General features: G+C 53.2%; 1 protein-coding gene across 4 annotated transcripts; it reads left to right on the top strand.

Annotated features, from left to right (window-relative positions):
• The first annotated feature begins 4,316 nt into the window (after positions 1 to 4,316).
• LSM4 (LSM4 homolog, U6 small nuclear RNA and mRNA degradation associated) lies at positions 4,317 to 17,501 on the top strand. 4 transcript variants are annotated; one of them, XM_027585548.2, is made up of 5 exons: positions 4,317 to 4,532; positions 9,257 to 9,298; positions 11,697 to 11,795; positions 14,716 to 14,899; positions 16,824 to 17,501. In XM_027585548.2, exons 1-5 carry the CDS (start codon positions 4,530 to 4,532, stop codon positions 16,913 to 16,915), a joined length of 420 nt encoding a protein of 139 aa, XP_027441349.1. In that variant the 5' UTR covers positions 4,317 to 4,529; the 3' UTR covers positions 16,916 to 17,501. The 4 variants fall into 4 exon arrangements, with proteins under 4 accessions (XP_027441349.1, XP_027441351.1, XP_027441350.1 ...); XM_027585550.2 differs by lacking the exon at positions 4,317 to 4,532 and adding an exon at positions 5,300 to 5,483; XM_027585549.2 differs by lacking the exon at positions 4,317 to 4,532 and adding an exon at positions 6,375 to 6,759.
• Positions 17,502 to 18,210: the final 709 nt, after the last annotated feature.

Below are 18,210 nucleotides of genomic sequence, written 5' to 3'. Positions count from 1 at the left end.
AGCCTGAGCTGAGATCAAGAGTCGAATGCCACCCAGGCGCCCCATGACCTTAGCAGCCTTGAGGACGCCTGGCCAGGTGTCCTGCGGGATGCCCCCGATCTGGGTCTGTTTGATGTTCTTGTTGTGATTAGAATGGGACTGTGGGTGTTTGGGGAAGACCACAGAGGTGAGATGCTCCTTTCATCTTATCACATCAGGGGTTCCTGACATCCCCCACCATTTATCACAGTGGCACAATCTGGATCACTTGGTGCAGGGGGTGTATGAGTTTCCTGAGGCTGCTGTAACAAATGACCACAGACTTGGTGGCTTAAAACAATGCAAATTTATTCTCTCAGAGTTCAAGAGGCCAGAAGTACAACATCAAGGTGTCATCAGGGCCACATTCCCTCTGGAGGCTCCAAGGGAGGATCCTTCTTTGTATCTTCCAGGTTCTGTGGGTTCCTTAGCTTGTGGTTGCATGGCTCTAACCTCTTGTCTGTTTTCTCTGTGTTTCAAATTTCCCTCTGCCTTTCTCTTAGAAGGACATCAGTCATTGGGTTTTGGTTCCAGCCTAAACCCCAGGCAATCTCATCTCAGATCCTTAACTTAAATCTGAAAAGACTCTTTTTTCAGATAAGGTCGCATTCACAGGTTCTGGAGTTAGGACTTGGACATGTCTTTCAGGGCAGGCCATTCAGCTCACTGTGTGTGGTAACTGTCACAAGTCTCCACTACCAAGTCACTATTTCCCCCTTTCTCTACTCTATTCTTTGAAAGTGAGTCACTGAGCCCAGCCCACCCTTGGTGATGGTGGTGAGTTTACATATAATTTTTAATGAATGGAAAACATTCTGTCTAGTGGGTGAACCATAGCTTACTCAACAAGTCCACTGCTGTTCTTTTTGCTCTTTTACAATTGGCAACATTGCTGCAAGGCCTTGGCATAGAGTGTTTCCCTTCCTTTGCAAGACCTCCTTAGTATAAAATTTCAGAAATGGCTTACTGCGTTGAAGGGCATGACACGTTATGGACTTTGAGACATAATTGGCAGATGATGCCAATGTTTTCCCCCACTTAAAAGGAAATATATATGTCTACCAATTTCACCACGATCTTGACAGATTGAGTCTTACACCGCCCCCTTTTTTAGTGGAGGGTAGGGTGTTTTGGTTAATTTGATAGGTACAGGGGCGCCTGGGTGGCTCAGATGGTTGGGCGTCTGCCTTCAGCTCAGGTCATGATCCCAGAGTCCTGGGATAGAGTCCTGCATCGGGCTCCCTGCTCCTTGGGAGCCTGCTTCTCCCTCTGCTTCTCTCTCTCTCTGTCTCTCATGAATAAATAAATAAAATCTTTAAAAAAAAAATTTGATAGGTACATTGACCTGCACTCTTGAGGTTTTTGCTGTCAGAAATACAATTTAAAGTGGATTGGAAAAAATAGCATAATTGGTTCAAGGGATAAGGAAAGGGGCGCCTGGGTAGCTCAGTTGGTTAGGCGACTGTCTTTGGCTCAAGTCATGATCCTGGAGTCCCGGGATCGAGTCCCGCATCGACCTCCCTGCTCAGCGGGAAGCGGCTTCTCCCTCTGACCCTCCCCCCTCTCATGTACTCTCTCTCTCAGATAAATAAATAAATAAATAAATAAATAAATAAATAAATAAATAAATAAATCTTTAAAAAAAAAAAGAAAAAAGGGATAAGGAAAGATGTAGATTTATGAAGCATCAGGTATGGCTGGGTCCAGGATTAATCAGGGCCAAGATTCTGAAGAGACTGCCGTGTCTGTACCTGACTCACATTACTCCAGCTCTGCAGTTTCAGAACCGTCCCAGGGAAGCTCTCTGACTGGATGGGCCTGGGTCGTGTGTCCATGATGAGAGGGTGTAAGGAACTGGACTGACAGTCGCAAACTGGCCCATGCAAACTCTCATATTTTTGTTTCTACAAGTCAGAGTTGAGAAGGCTTAAGTGTGCAAGAAAGCAATGACAATGTGGCACAAACCAGGTATGACGAAAATCAGTGCAAGCTACTAAGGTTCAAAGTAAAGAGAAGGAATGATTAGATTTGGGGGGCAGTCATTGAAGTGCTCTCAGAGCAGCTACGCATTAGTGCACATTATGCCAATTGCCAGGGACAGAGTCCAAACTCCAAGCGAATTAAGCAATAAAGGACAACTTTTTGGGCTCATATAAGTGGAAAGGCACGCCTTACAGCTTCAGGTATAGCTGGATCCAGGGGCTCACACCATGCCTCCTTTTCCACACAGTAGCTGTAAGTATACGCTGGATTCATCCTGCAGAAAGCTTCATCCAGAAAATCAATCCTAGGCTTTCACTATCTCACTTTTAAACAACCTCCTCCGACAGCGCTCTTCTGCTGCCTTAGTATCACTCCCAAGGAAGACCTAATTGGCCTTGGTTGGTCACATGCTCCTCCTTTAACCAATCACTATGGCCAGGGGGATGGCCAACTCTGATTGGCCACCCCTATGTTGAAAGGGCTGACAAAAACTGCAGTGACGCATTCTGCCACACGGGGTCACCCAAGCAGAGTTTTCAAGGATGAATAGGAGTTTGCTAATTGGGCAAAAGGAGAAAGACTACACATAGAAGTCAAGAAAAGTCAGAAAAGTAGTGTACCAGCACATGATTTTCTTCCTACTTGTGCCACCATGTTGTGTTGAGACAGTTCACTGAACCCCAGTTTCTGCTGTTTATAAATTAAGCAGCCTTCCTGGGTGGGTCAGTCGGTTAAGCGTCTGCCTTCAGCTCAGATCATAATCCCAGGGTCCTGGGATCCAGCCCCACATCGGGCTACCTGCCCAGGGGAGAGTCTGCTTCTCCCTCTCCCCCGCTTTCAATGTGTGTGCTCTCTCGCTTTCAATCTCTTAAATAAATAAAATCTTTAAAAAATATAAAAAAGAAAAGAAAGGCTCTCAAGCCAATGCTGACACTCAGGAGACCTGGAGAAGGGAAGTCACTGGGGGAGAGCACCTATTGCTTATTTACAGGCTTGAAGGTCAAGGCATGCATGAAAGTCAAGACAGAGGAAGGAATCCTTGATGATCATCCAATTGGTAATTACTTGGTGTAGTGGGTTGAGAAGTGTCCCCTAAAAAGATGTTCTAACATAACATAGGTAAGTTCTAACCCCCATACCTGTGAATAGGACCTTTTTTGAAATAAAGTCTTTGCAAATGTAATTAAGGATCTCAAGATTATTTTATCCTGGATCTAGGGTGGGCATAATAAGAGAATGTCCTTATAAGAAAAGGAGAGGAAGACTTGAGATAGGGCGACACACAAAGAAAGCCATGTGAAGACAGTGGCAGAGATTGATATTTCTGGGGACCAAGGAACTATGAGATTGCTGACAGCCACCAGAAGCTGGGAGAGAAGTATGGGACAAATTGTCCCTCAGAATCTTCAGAAGGAACCAACCCTGCTGATTCCTTGATTTCAGACTCATGAATCGAGTTCTATTGTTTTAAGCCGCCCAGTTTGTGGTAATTTGCTATGGCAACCCAAGGAAAATAATACATTTACCTATCTATTTTGCTTATCATCTGTCTCCCCAGTGGGCTCCTAAATCCCAGGAGGGCCAGTTTCGTCTGGTTTGGTCGCTGTGTGTATCCAGAAACAGGCACATAGCAGGTGCTCAATAACTATCACTCGCCTGGGTACTAAGTGCTCCGTTTGTGCTAGACGCTGTATTTTTGTTTTTTAAGATTTTATTTCTTTATTTGACAGAGAGAGACACAGCGAGAGAGGGAACATAAGCAGGGCGAGTGGGGGAGGGAGAAGCAGGCTTCCCGTGGAGCAGGGAGCCCGATGCGGGGCTCCATCCCAGGACCCTGGGATCATGACCCTGAGCCGAAGGCAGACGCTTAACGACTGAGCCACCCAGGCGCCCTAGACGCTGTTCTAAGTGCTTTTACCTGGCTTAACTCATTTCATCCTCACTACAACCTCGGACAGACGCTATCATTAAACCAATTTTACAAAGGGGCAAAACTGAGGTTCAGAGGGGCACAGCCGGAATTCCAACCTACCAAAAGGCGTGCCCTGGATAAGCATCGACTACAGTAATGAGAATCCGAACTGTAGGAGCCCTAAGGGAGGCATTAGACACAACCCAATAACCACGGCGCCTCAATTTCTTCCTTTGCAAATTGTAGCAATATCCAGCTTTGCCCACAGGGTGGAGCCCAAGAGATCGGCGAGAATTTCACCTGCGCATGCGCCTTTACCCACAAGGCCTCTTGCACTGGCTCCGCCCCCTTTTTCAGCACTCACGTCGACACTTTACGGCCCTTTCTCTTACCCTCCAGTGAAAAACACAGCCAACCTTGCCGGTGGTGTCTAGCTGATCCCTCCCTACACCGCGCGGATTGGGTGCTCTTACCTCGAGCCGTGCGCTGACTGGCTCGTGTCGCTGCCACTTCATTTCAGCCTAGTGGCGCGCGGCAGGGCGGCTACCGGCGGGCGCGTGAGCGGCGGCGGCGGCGGCGGCGGAAGTGGTCGGCGAGCCTGCTCCCCGCCAACAGCATGGTGAGGGCAAGGCGGTGGCAGGTCTCTCCGGGAGGCGGGGAACGCGGCCGCCGAGGGCCCTCGGGGCGGGCGTTGAGGCAGGGGCGACGCGGAGCTAGCATGCAGTCAGGGCCTCGTTTCTGCCCCCCCGGCCCCAGACGGGGACACAGGCCGGAGAAGGCAGGGAGGTTTCCCAGAGCATCCAGCCTGTCAGTCTCGGGGGACTTAGAATTGGACGAACGTGTAATCAATGTGTCAGCCTACCTGCAATCTTTCCACCTTGCAGATGGGGAAACTGAGGCCTGAGAGGGGACCGCCAAAGGGTCCGGTGAATACCGAAGAGTGAATTCGGGCAGGGGAGTGGCTCCGAGTGCATCCGACCCAGTCTAACTTCATATATTGGAAAAGTGGAGCGACAGAGGGCCGATCTGAGTTCTCAAATTAAACCGGTTTTGAGAATTACAGGACTTGCAAGGGCCTTTAGAATGTTAGCACAGTCATCTGTGTCTCTCATTTTAAGGCTGGAAAAGCAGACCCAGAGAGCGGGTTTGCCATCTCCCTGGATCACACTGGATGTCGTTTCTGGAGAAGGGAGCATTTTGAGCCAGGAGTGGACTTAACTGTATCCTTCCAGTTCGGTGAAGGAAAATTGAGGCCCTGCCGGGAAGCCTCTCCAGGACCATGCTGCTCTCAGATCCTGAAAGTTCTGGATTTGGGTCAGAGAGAGTGCCCCTGCCTTCAATGTTTAGACAGGGAGGTGCGTCTGGCTGAGAGCCTGGGACTCTTGATCTCGGGGGTAGTGAGTTCAAGCCCCTCGTCGGGCCTAGAGGTTACCTTAAAAAAAAAAAAGAAGATGGATAGACAGGGAAACAGGACCATACAGAAATTCAGAGCCAGGCCTCCTAGGAGAGTGTCTGGCCCATCAGCACCAGTCTCTCTCTCAGGGTCATTGCATGTTTCTCAGAGCTTAAGGTTAGTAGAGGTTTGTACTAAATACTGCTGGCTGGTGCAGGAAATGAGAGAGGTAGTGGGTTCCTCTGCTGGAGGGCAGAGTTGGCCTGAGGGGGATGGGCAGAACTGGAAGCTACCTTCCCCCTTAAGTTCCTTGGAAACAGGCTCTTTTATTTTATCCCTGATATATTCCTAGAGCCTAGAACAGTACTTGTGCAAAGAACAGACTCTTTTTCAGCCTGAAGAATGCCAGGAAGGGACAAGGCATGACAGACTCCCAGTTCCCCAAGGTCATGATGGGGCAGGAAGCAGGGGTCTGAGGGTGTGTGTGTTTGGGAGGGGTCTCCATAACAGCTTCCTGAATTGGGAGCCTCAGGAAGCCATCTGGTCTAGTCTTAGATTGGTCTAGACCTGACAACCAGATCCTAGACATTCTGAAAAAGCCCAGACGAAAGGATGCTCTTTCCTGAAGCTTTTGACTTTCCCAACTCCAGATGGCCCTGTCTTCTGAACAGTGTCCTAGCCCGTCCCATCTCCCTTGGCACCTTCAAGAACTTCTTCCCAACCAAGTTTTTTAAGTTCTCGGGGAATCTTCCCCTCCTCTCTGCTCTGTCTCCAGCAGTTTGGGGATGAGGGTCTGGAAAATGGCAAGATGTGGACACTGCTCCAGGCCACGCAGCCTTGGAGGACTGTCCCCAATACCACCTCTACCCAACTGAGCCTCTCCTTTTTTTTTTTTTATGTATTTATTTGACAGAGAGAGAGCACAAGCAGGGGCAGTGGCAGGCAAAGGGTGAGGGAGAAGCAGGCTCCCCACTGAGCAAGGAGTCCTACGCGGGGCTCCATGCCAAGACCCTGGGATCATAACCTGAGCCAAGGCAAATGCTCAACTGACTGAGCCACCCAGGCGCCCCTGGGCCTCTCCTTTTCTTATCTGTGGGGTGGGGCAGGTATCCCACCCACGCCATGTGCCTCCCTGGATGGTGTGTGCATTTTCTTGTGTATTTGTTCAGCAAATATTTACCGAGTCCCTCTCGAGTCCCTGGCCCTGAGTTCGGCACTGGACAAAGTCCACACCCTCTGAGTTTTCCAGTCTGGCCAGGGAGATGTAATAAACAAGATAATTAGAGACTGGCTGTGTCCTATAATGGAAGCAGCAGGGGGTGGCCCAGGTGGAAATCTCAACCCCTAGATGAGGTTATTATGAGGGCCTGGCCAAGCGAGGTAAGAGGTGACATGTGAGCAGCCACCAGCCTGGGGAAGGACAACCCAGGCGGAAGAAACTGCAGGAACAAAGGTCAGACGGCAGGATTGGGTGTGGCTAGTGAGAAACAAACTGGGCCACTTCGGCTGGAGGGGGCTTGGCCTTGTGACTCGTTGGGGGAGTTAGATGCCTAGGGGAGTGTTGGGAGCAGGTGTTGGTCACTTCTGTGTCTTAGACATCCTCTCAGCTGCTTTGTGAATAGTGCGCTGCCCGTGACAGCCAAGGAAGCTCTGGGTTCTCCAGGGCTGTGCCGCCAGTAGCTGGGACAGGAGAGAGGCCAGCATGGGCACAGAAGCTGCGCACACCATAAAAGGACTCCTGTGGGGCCCCTGCTGACAGGCTTCAGCTTACTTTCATGGGCTGTCTCAGGATCTTGTCGTGGTGTCCCTGGGAAGGTCCCTCCTGCTCTGGCCACTGGTCCCTCGTCTAGAGGGGCCTTGGCTTTACCTCTCTGCCTCTCAGTGCTGAATCCGTCTTCATTCTCGCCTTCCAGGCCCAACCTTGCTCTGTCCCGTCTCAGGCGATCTGGGAGGAAGACCTGAGTGTGTCTTCGCTCTGGTCCACATTCCCATCTTGGACACAAGAGAACAGGCTTGCTCAGGAAAGCCTGAGGCTTCGCCACAGTAAAAGGCGACTGAGGCTTATGGCCTCCGTGTGTGAGTCGGACCCATGGCTCTCTACCCCTGGGTACCATCGCACAGATGAATTCCAAATGAGAGGGCAGGAGCCGCAGGTTGGCTAGGTCGGGGCCCCCCCAGCCTGCTTGCCTGTCCTCCTCTGAGCAGTCACCCCTTCTCCACGTGGCCCCTTCTTCCTTTTTACCAGGAAGCCAGTGCAGGAAGTGGGCTTGGGCCTGGCTTCCTGCCGCCACTGGACCTCCCCTAGGCGGCTCTTCTCAGGAAAGGTTGTGGGCTGTGGGAATCCCCCTCAGGCCTTTCCACAGGAGCCGTCCTGTGGGAGTTGGCCATTTCTGGCCTCCAGTCCCCCCCACCTAGAGAAGCAGCTGGCCTGCATCGGGAGTGTGAGGGCAGGCCGAGACTCCCCTGCAGCGAGCTTCTGGGGGTCAGGCTGACAGAATTCCAAAGCCAGTGCAAGGTGCAGTGAAGCTCCCGTCCTCCCTGAGGCAGTGAGTGTCTCATATGTGGGACCCTTAGACCAGAACCTTCATTTGGCCTTGCTGGATGGGCTATCATTGGATCCTGGACCCAAGCACTGCCACCTGAGTCACCCTCCTGGAGACTGAGAAGCAGGCTCCAGTGTTGTATGGGTCGTGATTTATGTTCCCAAAATGAAAAGAGCTGATTTTTTAATATCTTGAAAGCTGACTGTATGTGGGTGAGTTTTTTAAAAGATTGCATCTCTCATATGCTGTTACTTGTAGTAACGACAGATTTTTTTTTTCTGGAATGTTTTTCGCCTTACCTGGTGAATTTTCTCACTGAAAACCCAGTTTAGATGTAGCCACCTTAGATCGAGGTTGCTACCCAACAGCCTGGCCGAATCCTTCTTGGTCCAGTCAGGGCTGCCCTTCGAGGCGTGGGCTCAGCATGAGCTGACTTCCAGCGGATGGGGTCAAGCCAGGCTCTATCTCTTACTAGCTTTATAGTGGCAGGCAAGTCCCTCAGTCTCTCTCTTTTTTTTTAAGATTTTATTTATTTGACAGAGACAAAGCGAGAGAAGGAACACAAGCAGGGGGAGTGGGAGAGGGAGAAGCAGACTTCCCATGGAGGAGGGAGCCCAATGTGGGGCTCAATCCCAGGGCCCCAGGATCATGACCTGAGCCAAAGGCAGACGCTTAACAACTGAGTCACCCAGGCACCCCAGTCCCTCAGTCTCTTAAGCCTCAGTATCCCCATCTGTAAAGTGGGTGTGACGACAACTGTATATGAGGATGAAAAAGAAAGCTGCATCTATTTAAAAAAAAAAAAGATTCTATTTATATGAGAGAGCGAGGGCCCGTGCATGCGTGGGGAGGGAGGGGCAATGGGAGAGGGACAAGCAGACTCCCCACTGAGCACAGGGCCTGACACAGGGCTCAGTCCCAAGACTCTGTGATCACCACCTGAGCCGAAGTCAGACGCTTAACCAACTGAGCCACCCAGGCGCTCTGAATGAGAGAAACATCAGTTGAGCAAAAAAGGCAAGCTGCAGAAGGATCCTTGTGCTCTGGCCCTCGTGATAAGCATGGAAGGCTAGGCCCTTTCCTGTCAAAGGTGTGAATATAGGCAACATGAGTTGTAAAGAAAGGCCCAGAATGGTCAGCACCAAGACCAGATGACTGCTGCCTCTGAGATTGGGTGTGGGGGAGTATTCCAGGCTTTATTTCCTAAAGTGGGAGGCAGGTATGTGTCCTGGGGTTGGGCAGAGTTAGGAGCACACATTTTCTGTCGGGGGTCAGGGCCATGTGTTCCTGCACCCCCAGCGCAGTGATGAGCTGGCAGATTTGTGAGATTGGAGTCCCAGCCCTGCCCAAGGGCCGGGGCCCCTCAGTGCTGATCAGACAAGTTATGTGTCTTTGTTTGCCTTCCAGCTTCCCCTGTCGCTGCTGAAGACGGCTCAGAATCATCCCATGGTGAGTACATGCCTGTCAAGGGCAGCAAGTTTTCAGCGGGAACCAGCCTCAGAACAGGGACAGGGACACTGGGCAAAGGGTGAGGTGCCTCCAGCCAGACCGGCTTCCGCCCTGCCCACAAGACAGCAGCTTATTCTCTTCTCCCTCCTATGCATGTCAGGACCTGCTCTTAGTTCTGCTGCTTATAAAAGTAATACATGCTTATTAAAAATGTCAAACACTAGAGGTCCTTAGAAACTAGAAACTCCTCTTCATTACTCTTGCCAACAAATTAACGATATCTTTGATACATGCTGGTTCAGACAACTTCTTTTTTTTTTTTTTTTTTTTTAAGTAAGGTCCATGCCCAACATGGGGCTTGAACTCACAGAGTGAAGATCAAGAGTTGCATGCTCCACCGACTGAGCCAGCCAGGCACCTTGCACATCCAGGCTTAACATATGTGTAGAAACACGAATGTGATTTTTTAAAAACACAGATGGGATTGGGGCGCCTGGGTGGCTCAGTCCGTTAAGCATCTGCCTTTGGCTCAGGTCATGATCCCAGGGTCCTGGGATCGAGCCCCACATCGGGCTCCTTGCTCAGCAGAGCCTGCTTCTCCCTCTCCCTCTGCCTGCTGTTCCCCCTGCTTGTGCTCTCTCTCTGTCAAATAAAGAAATAAAAAACCTTAGGGGCGCCTGGGTGACTCAGATGGTTAAGCGTCTGCCTTCGGCTCAGGTCATGATCCCAGGGTCCTGGGATCGAGTCCCGCATCGGGCTCCCTGCTAGGTGGGGAGCCTGCTTCTCCCTCTGCCTCTGCCTCTCTCTCTCTCTCTGACTCTCATGAATAAATAAATAAAACATTTTAAAAATAAAAAAAAAGAAATAAAAAACCTTAAAAAAACAAAAAACAGAAAAACACAGATAGGACCACATAACACACGTTATTCCCTAAACGACTTTTGCCCTTCATGATACAGTGTGTCACTATGTTCTGTTCTCTTTCTCTTTTTTATTCCGATATATAATTCACAAACCATACAGTTCAACCTTTTTTTTTTCTTTTGAAGTTCTTATTCTTTTATTTAAGTAATCTCTACACCCAACATGGGGCTTGAATTCACAATCCTGAGATCAAGAGTTGCACGCGCTTCTGACTGAGCCAGTCAGGCGCCTTTACAGTTCAGCCTTTTAACACATACAACTCGGGTATTTAGTACATTCACAGCGTTGTAAACTACCACCTCAGTGTAGTTCCAGAACATTCCATCACCCCAGAAGGAAACCCCATTAGCAGTCCCCATCGCCTTTCCTCAGTCCTTGGCAACTGTTAATCTGCTTTTTGTCTCTATGGATTTGCCTGTCCTAAACATTTCCTGTAAATGGGATCATATGCTGTGTGGCCTTTTGTGTCTGGCTTCTTCAACTCTGCATGATGTTTTTTGAGGTTCAGCCAACCTGTAGCATGTCGGGGCTTCATTCCTGATGGCCCTGGCCATGTGATAGCACGTTGTACGGACATACCGCATTTTGTGTATCCACTTGTCTGCTGATGATGGACATTTGGGTTGTTTCTACTTCTTGTCTGTTAGTGAATATTTTGGTTGCAATGAACATTTGTGCACACATTTTTTTTTAATTTTATTTTTCATTTATTTGAGAGAGAGCATGCACAAGCGGGGGGAGGGGCAGAGGGAAAGGGAGAAGACTCCCTGCTAAGCAGGGAGCCCAACATGGGGCTCGATCCCTGGATCCTGGGATCATGACCTGAGCCCAAGGCAGACGCTTAACCGAGTGAGGCACCCTGGCGCCCCTGTGCACACATTTTTGCCTGGATGTTTGTCTTTATTTCTCTTGGTCAAATACCTGAGTCGATTCTTTTTTTAAGTCTCCACTTATCTTCAGAGTGATGGGCTACCTGCTTGTTTTCCCAGAGCACATTAAAATAGATGAGTAATTGTTGGACTGAAAAGGTGTTTTCAGACCACCAAAGCTCACACACATGCTGTCAAAGAACACCTGCCCCGGGGCACCTGCCTGAACCAACGGAGATGTGCCCTCCTGGCTGTTCTGAGTCAGCAGCCACTGTTACCCTAACCTCGCTCTTTCCTTGAAAGATTTGTAGAGGATTTTTTGGTGGTTTTTTTTGCTTTTTGTTTGTTTGCACAAACAAAACCCAGTTTCATCATGGAAGACTACAATGCCCAGCAAAATGTACAGAGGATGCAGAACATGTCGCCTGTAGGATGGGCCACTGGGGGCGGGGGGTGGGGCAGTACTAGGCACCATGTGCTGTGGCCACCGGGTCCCACGAGGTCCCATGTCTGAATGAGGCCCAGGCGGTAGTCACCCAGCTCTTAGGGGTAGGGCTGCCCTTCCCTTGGGGCCTATGGCTGACTTGGGGCCATTTCTCTTCCAGTTGGTGGAACTCAAAAATGGGGAGACATACAATGGGCACCTGGTGAGCTGTGATAACTGGATGAACATTAACCTTCGAGAGGTGATCTGTACATCCAGGGTGAGTGCCCTGCGCCCGAGTCTGTGCCCACTGCCTGGGGGCAGCATGGCCGCCAAGTTCCCAACATGCACCTGGGGCTTAAGGAGCCTCGGCATCCTCAGTGGAGTGAAAGCCCCTCCCTGCCCTTGTGGGAGGAGTAGGGAGGGGCATAGCTCAGCCAGGTCATCCTACCAGGGTGAGGCTTATGGAAGGGGTGGGACTTAGGGGCGGGGCTTGAGGGACTGGGAGGGGTGTGGAGGGGGCAGAAGGGTGGGGCTGCGCGCCCGCTAGTACCCTGGACTTTGCACCTAATGGGGATGCTGCCCCATCCCCTGTGGCTCGTGCCAATCCTAAACAAGAAGGACTTAGGCTTGGGGGGCACTTCTGGCTACAGATCCCAAGTGTACAAAACAGGCCTGACCTTCCTTGTCAGCCTCTGCTGCCTTTGGTCCTGGCTGTGGACATCACCGGCCAAGCAGGCCAGAGTGGTGTGGCCATGGGATATCCAGGCCACCAGGGGGCGAGGGTGGCCCTGTGGCCCTGTGGAGCAGGAGACTTGTTTATCTCCTGAGGCCTGAAACCAGGAAGTGCAGGGCCAGGAGCACCACTGGGTGGGCCAGGGCTGGGGGACAGTTCTCTAGGGTCACAGGCCTTCCCAGCCCTCAGGATGAGCCACAGAGCAATGAGGATGGTGACCGTGGTGAAGGCAGGGCTCCCTCCTGTGAACCTGTGCTGGGGTCGGCTAGGGCTTGCCTTCTGCCTTGATTCCAGTCTCCATCCCCCTGTTGACAGTAGCACCCTATGTTACAGGGGAGGAAGGTGTGGGGGGGCCCAGCCAGGATGGGGCTGTCTTGAGCCCATGGGCAGGTGCCCCTGAGCCTTGCCATACCAGAGTACAGCAGAGCCCTAGGCAGCCCGTCTTACGCCTGGTCCGTCCCCCTGGATGGTTCCCATCCCAACAGGCAGACTGGTAAGGGTGACTGTCTCCCCTCACCTGTGTGGCTCTGTGCCCCGTTTCTTGTGATGGTACATTGTGGGACGGCTTCCACTAGAAACTTCCTCCTGGTTTTCAGGCCGCACTTGTGGTGGCAGGGGTCCAAGCAGCTCCAGTGTGGCTGTAGCAGCCATTGCCACAGTGCACAGCCGAGCGCGTGGCCAGTAGGTCTGTGTCCACCTCTGGGACCTGGAAGCAACCACCGGTTCACAGAGCAAGGTCAGCCGACCTCCGTAGCCAACGGAGACTGGACACGTAGCTCCTCCTGGGTAGTCTCCCTCTGTGACCTGCTGGTTGGAAGGAGAGGCTGCTGTGAGGTTCAGTGTCACTTGGGCTGTCCAGCCTCCTCACCTGTAAACAGGTGCTCGCAGCTCCTCCCTTGGGCAGCAGGCAGCCTGGGCAGGACGCACACACCCCAGAAGCTGAGAAAGCACTGGAGAGCCAGGGTTGGTTGGAAAGTGGTTAGCTCAGGCTGCTCACTCTTGCCATGGAATGCAGAGTAAGCTCTGGTTCCTGTAGGGAGTGTGCTGGGCCCAGCCTGTCCTTGGCTAAGGGAGAGCCGAGCCCTGAGCAGCCAGCCCCAGCACTGTGCTTCCATGGAATCATTCAGTTTCTGTCAGGCTGTAACTTTGCATCCCCACAGACTTGGCCCCTTGCCTGCCCTTCCTGGGAAAGGAGTGCCCCGAGACCTCATGAGGTTCCTGTGTGGGTTGGGGGCTTGTGCACATTCCTGGGAAGAGTTGGCCTTTGAACTTTCCCTTTGTCCTATTGAGTGTCTCCGCTGGCCCAGACCAGCCAGACCCAGGCACTGCTGACGAGTGTCATGCATGAGGAGTGGGCCTTTCAGGGAGGCTGGGAGCAAGGCCTGTTGGGGGTCAGAGTTAGCCAGACACAGAAAAGTGGGAACAGCATATGCAAAGTGCTGGGGGCAAGAAGCCCACTGTGTGTGTTCCAGAAATTTCCATCTGGAAGGCACGTCATCGAGAGCTGAGTGAGGGCAGCCAGGGTGGGGCTGGATGTCAGGCCCTTGGGAGCCACACTGAGGAGTTTGGACCTTGTCCTTGGGCCAAGGGGGCCCTGATTGGGTTCTAAGCAGGACAGTGTCTTGGTCTGATTTCTAGGGATGTGGGGAGAGGAGAGGGCTGCCAAGACTTCTGGCTCAGGGCACCAGGGGTGGGGCTGGAGAACTAATCTGAAGGAAGAAGCCCCGGGCTCCTGCCCAAGGGCAGCAGGAGGGGCTGTGGAGGAAGGCCTTGTGCTGGTCACAGGGTACATGGGAGTGGGGGGTGGGGGGAGGCAGTTGATGTCCTAGGACCTGCAGGGTTGGCATTGCTCTGGAATCTGTGACTTTGCAAGCCTCCTAATCTCTCTGGCCTTAATTAGCTCCCCTGAAAACTGGCACCATTGGTCGCTGCCCCTGGCCAGCCCCAGGCTTGCTTCCCCACCCACCTCCCGCCCTCTTCACAGAGTCTCTATCCCACTTATTTGTGTCCCACACCCACCTCAGAGCCTGTCAGGAGATAAGTGGATGAATGAATGAGTCAGGGCACATAGAGAGGGTTCCAGAAGGTAGGTTCCAAAAGGCTGGGCGAGCTGGGCTGTGGCCAGGCTGTGTGGCAGTGCCTGGTGCGAAGGTCCCTAGCCTTCTCTGGGCTTTGGGCTGCAGGAAACAAAGCTGAGGGTGAGGAAGCTAGCTTATGTGTTTCCCTGCCCCTTCCTGGGTAAAGGGGGACCCAGAGTCTGGAGAGAGTCCGCTGGAAGGAAGCTCCCCCCACCCCCCGTGTCAAGTCTGGGACTGAACTTTGCAGGGGTGAGGCCAGGTGCAGGCGGGCTAGGACGGTGGCCCAGGTGGGAACAGGAGCACGAGGGGACAGACACGCCATTGCCCTCAGCACCCACGTTGCAAGGACCCCCCCCCAATCTGAGACTCACCCCTCTCTCGCCCAGGATGGGGACAAGTTTTGGCGGATGCCCGAGTGCTACATCCGTGGCAGCACCATCAAGTACCTGCGTATCCCCGATGAGATCATCGACATGGTCAAGGAGGAGGTGGTGGCTAAGGGCCGTGGCCGCGGCGGCCTGCAGCAGCAGAAGCAGCAGAAGGGCCGAGGCATGGGGGGTGCCGGGCGAGGTAGGCCCTTCTCTCCCTCCCCCCACCCCCCCGCCCCCAGTAGGCTAGGCCGCAGCATCTGCCCAGGCCTTGCCCAAGCTGAAGGGTGACTGCAGCACGTGGCAGCCATCCCGTCCCAGTGTTGACATTCTTGGGTGGTGCCGTCATGGTGCCACAGGCCTGGCTCTGAGCCCCCTCCATAGAGCTGGGGGTTATGACTCACAGGGTTCCTCCGGGGCTGCCGAGGCTGCTCTTTGCTGCCTGCCCCGGCCCCATAGCCCCAACCCAGGAAGCCTGGTATAGCCCTAACCCAGGAAGCCTGGTATAGCCCTAACCCAGGAAGCCTGGTATAGCCCCAACCCAGGAAGCCTGGTATAGCCCTGGCGGGCCGTGCTGGCTCCCCCACCCCCCTGGGCCCTTCTGCCCAGCAGCAGTCCTCGGGGCTCCGGAAGCCTGGCTCCAGCCCAGCAGACTAATGCAGTGCCCGTGCAGACCTGGGGCTTGAGCCCTCGTCTGATGCCCACCTGTGTCTCCCGGCAGGTGTTCTGGGCTTGGTGTGCCACCTCCCTGGCTCGTTTCCCCTCTGCAGAGAGAGTCTGGTGGTCCCCGCCTCACCAAGGCTGCTGGCGGGGATCCCAGCTCAGGGCCTGGCACGAGCCCCTTCCCTGCTGTCACTCCTTTTCACAAGGCCGAGTTCATTCCTTTCTAATAGACTCCCCTCATCCTACCCACCCCCACCTCCAGCCACCAAAATTATAAATCTGGCATAAACTTCAATTTGTTGTGCAGTCAGCTGGGTCCTGAGCCTAGAGGCCATCTGCAGACCCTCCCTCCCTCCCCCCCCACACACCCCGCTCCTCTTGGGGGGCCCCGGCTTTGTCTCTTCCATCTGGAGGGGCCTTCCGTGTGCCAGGCCCTGGCTCCCCCCGCCGGGGGCTCACAGGCAGGGCCAGAAAGGATACAAGAGCCGGCCCTGAGCTGAGGCTCACATGACAGGAATGAGCCAGAGGGAGGAGGTCTGGAGGGCACTCCAGGTGGGGACATTGCCAAGGCCTAGGGGTGAGCAGGGCCTTTTCCATACCTGAGGGCCAGGCTCTTTGTGCTGAGGCCACCACTGCTAAGTGAGATGCCCAGAGGAGCAGGGAGGGAGGGAGGAGTGATTAGCTTAGGCCACTCTGAAGAGAGACCATGGGGCCCTTGGTAGCAGGTGGAAATCTCACCCTGTGGCAGAGCTGCCCTTGGCAAAGCCGGTCTTGCCCTGGGGGAGGTGAGGTCAGGTAGCCCCTGCAGGAATGGGCCTCCATTCCGACAAGGCCCACTGCGTGTTTGTGGTGGAAGGGGGACTGTGTGTGCCTTTCTGTGCCCCATGCCACTGTGGTCCTTCCGGGACCTCCCTGGGCAGGGGCGTGTTCTAGCCCTGATTACTCAGCCTCCCACACAGCTCCTACCTTGGGCTCCATGTAAAATATCTTAGAAGCACAGCTCCATCACTGGCTGGCAGAGGTTAGAGGGCAGGGAGCTCCCCTGTCCCCACCCCTTGGCCGGACACACAGAATCTCCCAGTTGTTTCTCTCCTGGGCCAGGGATGTGAACAGTGCTGGAGAAAGAGGGAAACCTGGGTCCTCAAGAGTTGGGGGCCTGTAGCCGGCCCCCTGGGCTGAGTCCTGCCCCTATTCTGGGTCTTGCTCCCCTCCTCCTGGAAACCATCTGGCTCTATCCTTCTAATGACTGCCCCCTACCCTGGCCCCAGGCCCTCTCCCAGGAAGCCTTGCCCAAGCTCCAGTGTGACTTAGAGCTGACCTCTGTCCTCCCTGGCATCCCTCATACCCCTTGGGAGCTGGTCTTGTCCCTTGTCAACACTGAGAACTTTCTGGAGCACCACCCCCACGTTCTCAGCTGGGCCTCCAAACCCGGCTCTGCTGCAGCCCCCTCCTCTGTCTCACAGGTGTGTTTGGTGGCCGGGGCCGAGGTGGGATCCCAGGCACAGGCAGAGGTCAGCCGGAAAAGAAGCCGGGCCGACAGGCGGGCAAACAGTGAGCCGACCCTCCGTCCGTCCCCGAGAGACTGAGCCGCCACTGAGCATCTGGTCCCGCTCCCTGAGGCTGTGTTTCTACTCTCCAGGTCACAAGTGTGTTCAGAACAAAGAGAAGCAGGTGTTGGGGAAGAGCCCCCCTCCCCACCTGTCATTTTGTGATCCTTTTTACATAAAGTACCCCCCCCCCTTTTTTTAAGCCAGCAGTTCTACAGTTGGATATGTTATTCAGTGTTTTTGGTTTTCTGAAGTCTCCAAGCTGACTTGATTCCTGGAAGAGTCTGTGTTTAATGTGTCTTTAAAGCCCTCGCTCTTGTTTTAAGGGCGGGCACTTTCCAAACAGGCTTGTTTTGCATTTTGAGTTGGATCCTCGTGTGGTGAACAGACCGGAGGTTTTTATTTTAAGCTGTTTGCACTGAGATTGACAGCCTTGGGAGTTTCCTGAAACACGGACCTCAGGATTGCCTTTTGAAAACAAATACGTATGAACGTATGCCACAGAAGCTGTTCCTGGGACATTGCTGGGCCCTGCCCCTTTGCCTCCTCTCTCCCTGTTTGTGTTACAAGAATAAAAACAAATACAACTACAAACTGCAAATTCATTTTTTTTTTTTTTTTTTTTGAGTCACTGGGCACATCTAGAGTGTGGTATCCTCAGGAAATCACAGTCCGGTAAGAGAAGTTTCCTTTCGAGCGTTGCTGCCTGTCTCGCCAAGGGGAAGTATTTCAACAGGACACTGGTTCCATGTCCCTTGATTTCCTTTTTAAGAATGACGTTGTCTGGGCAATGGGAGTGGCCCTCCTGCACTAGGTTTACCTGTAACCCTTGCCCCTTTGTAGAGAGAGTTGATGAGGGGGAGGGGGCAGTGTGATACCCATGCAGCCAATCCTTGTGGCCAATGTCCTGCCCCCCATCCCTGCTTTGTAAGCACCATTCACACCAGAGTTCACTGAGAAGCTGTGACAAGCGGCTGCCTCAAAGAATGTGCTAGGAAGGCTCTTACCTCCTCTCCAAGTTGGGGCACCGTCTGTCCACACCACGGTGATTTGCCTGGGATGTTGAGCCAGCACTTTTACAAAGTGTTTCTGTGACATTGTCTGCGGGCTGATTGTCCTTTTTTATTGTAAGTGAGGGGAACTGCCGAACGGCCTGGTGCTGGGAGGCAAGATGGGGTGCCAGCCGGTTCCCGTGGGACCGGATTCTAATTGTCACTGTGTTGAGACCTGTTCGGAGGGGCGATCAGAGTTGCCTGAGAACTCCGCTTGTTGGAGCTGCCAAGTGCTAGCCAAGCGGTCTTGC

The sequence above is a fragment of the Zalophus californianus genome, chromosome 1, assembly GCF_009762305.2.
Source record: "Zalophus californianus isolate mZalCal1 chromosome 1, mZalCal1.pri.v2, whole genome shotgun sequence".
Classification (NCBI taxonomy): Eukaryota; Metazoa; Chordata; class Mammalia; order Carnivora; family Otariidae; genus Zalophus; species Zalophus californianus.
The sequence above is the reverse complement of the archived record's forward strand: the minus strand, read 5'-3'. Positions and strand labels throughout refer to the sequence as shown.

Coding starts and splice junctions, on each gene's coding strand:
- LSM4 (XM_027585548.2), top strand. Junction 11,796..14,715: donor AGGTGATCTGTACATCCAGG/GTGAGTGCCCTG, acceptor TCTCTCGCCCAG/GATGGGGACAAGTTTTGGCG. Junction 14,900..16,823: donor CATGGGGGGTGCCGGGCGAG/GTAGGCCCTTCT, acceptor TCTGTCTCACAG/GTGTGTTTGGTGGCCGGGGC.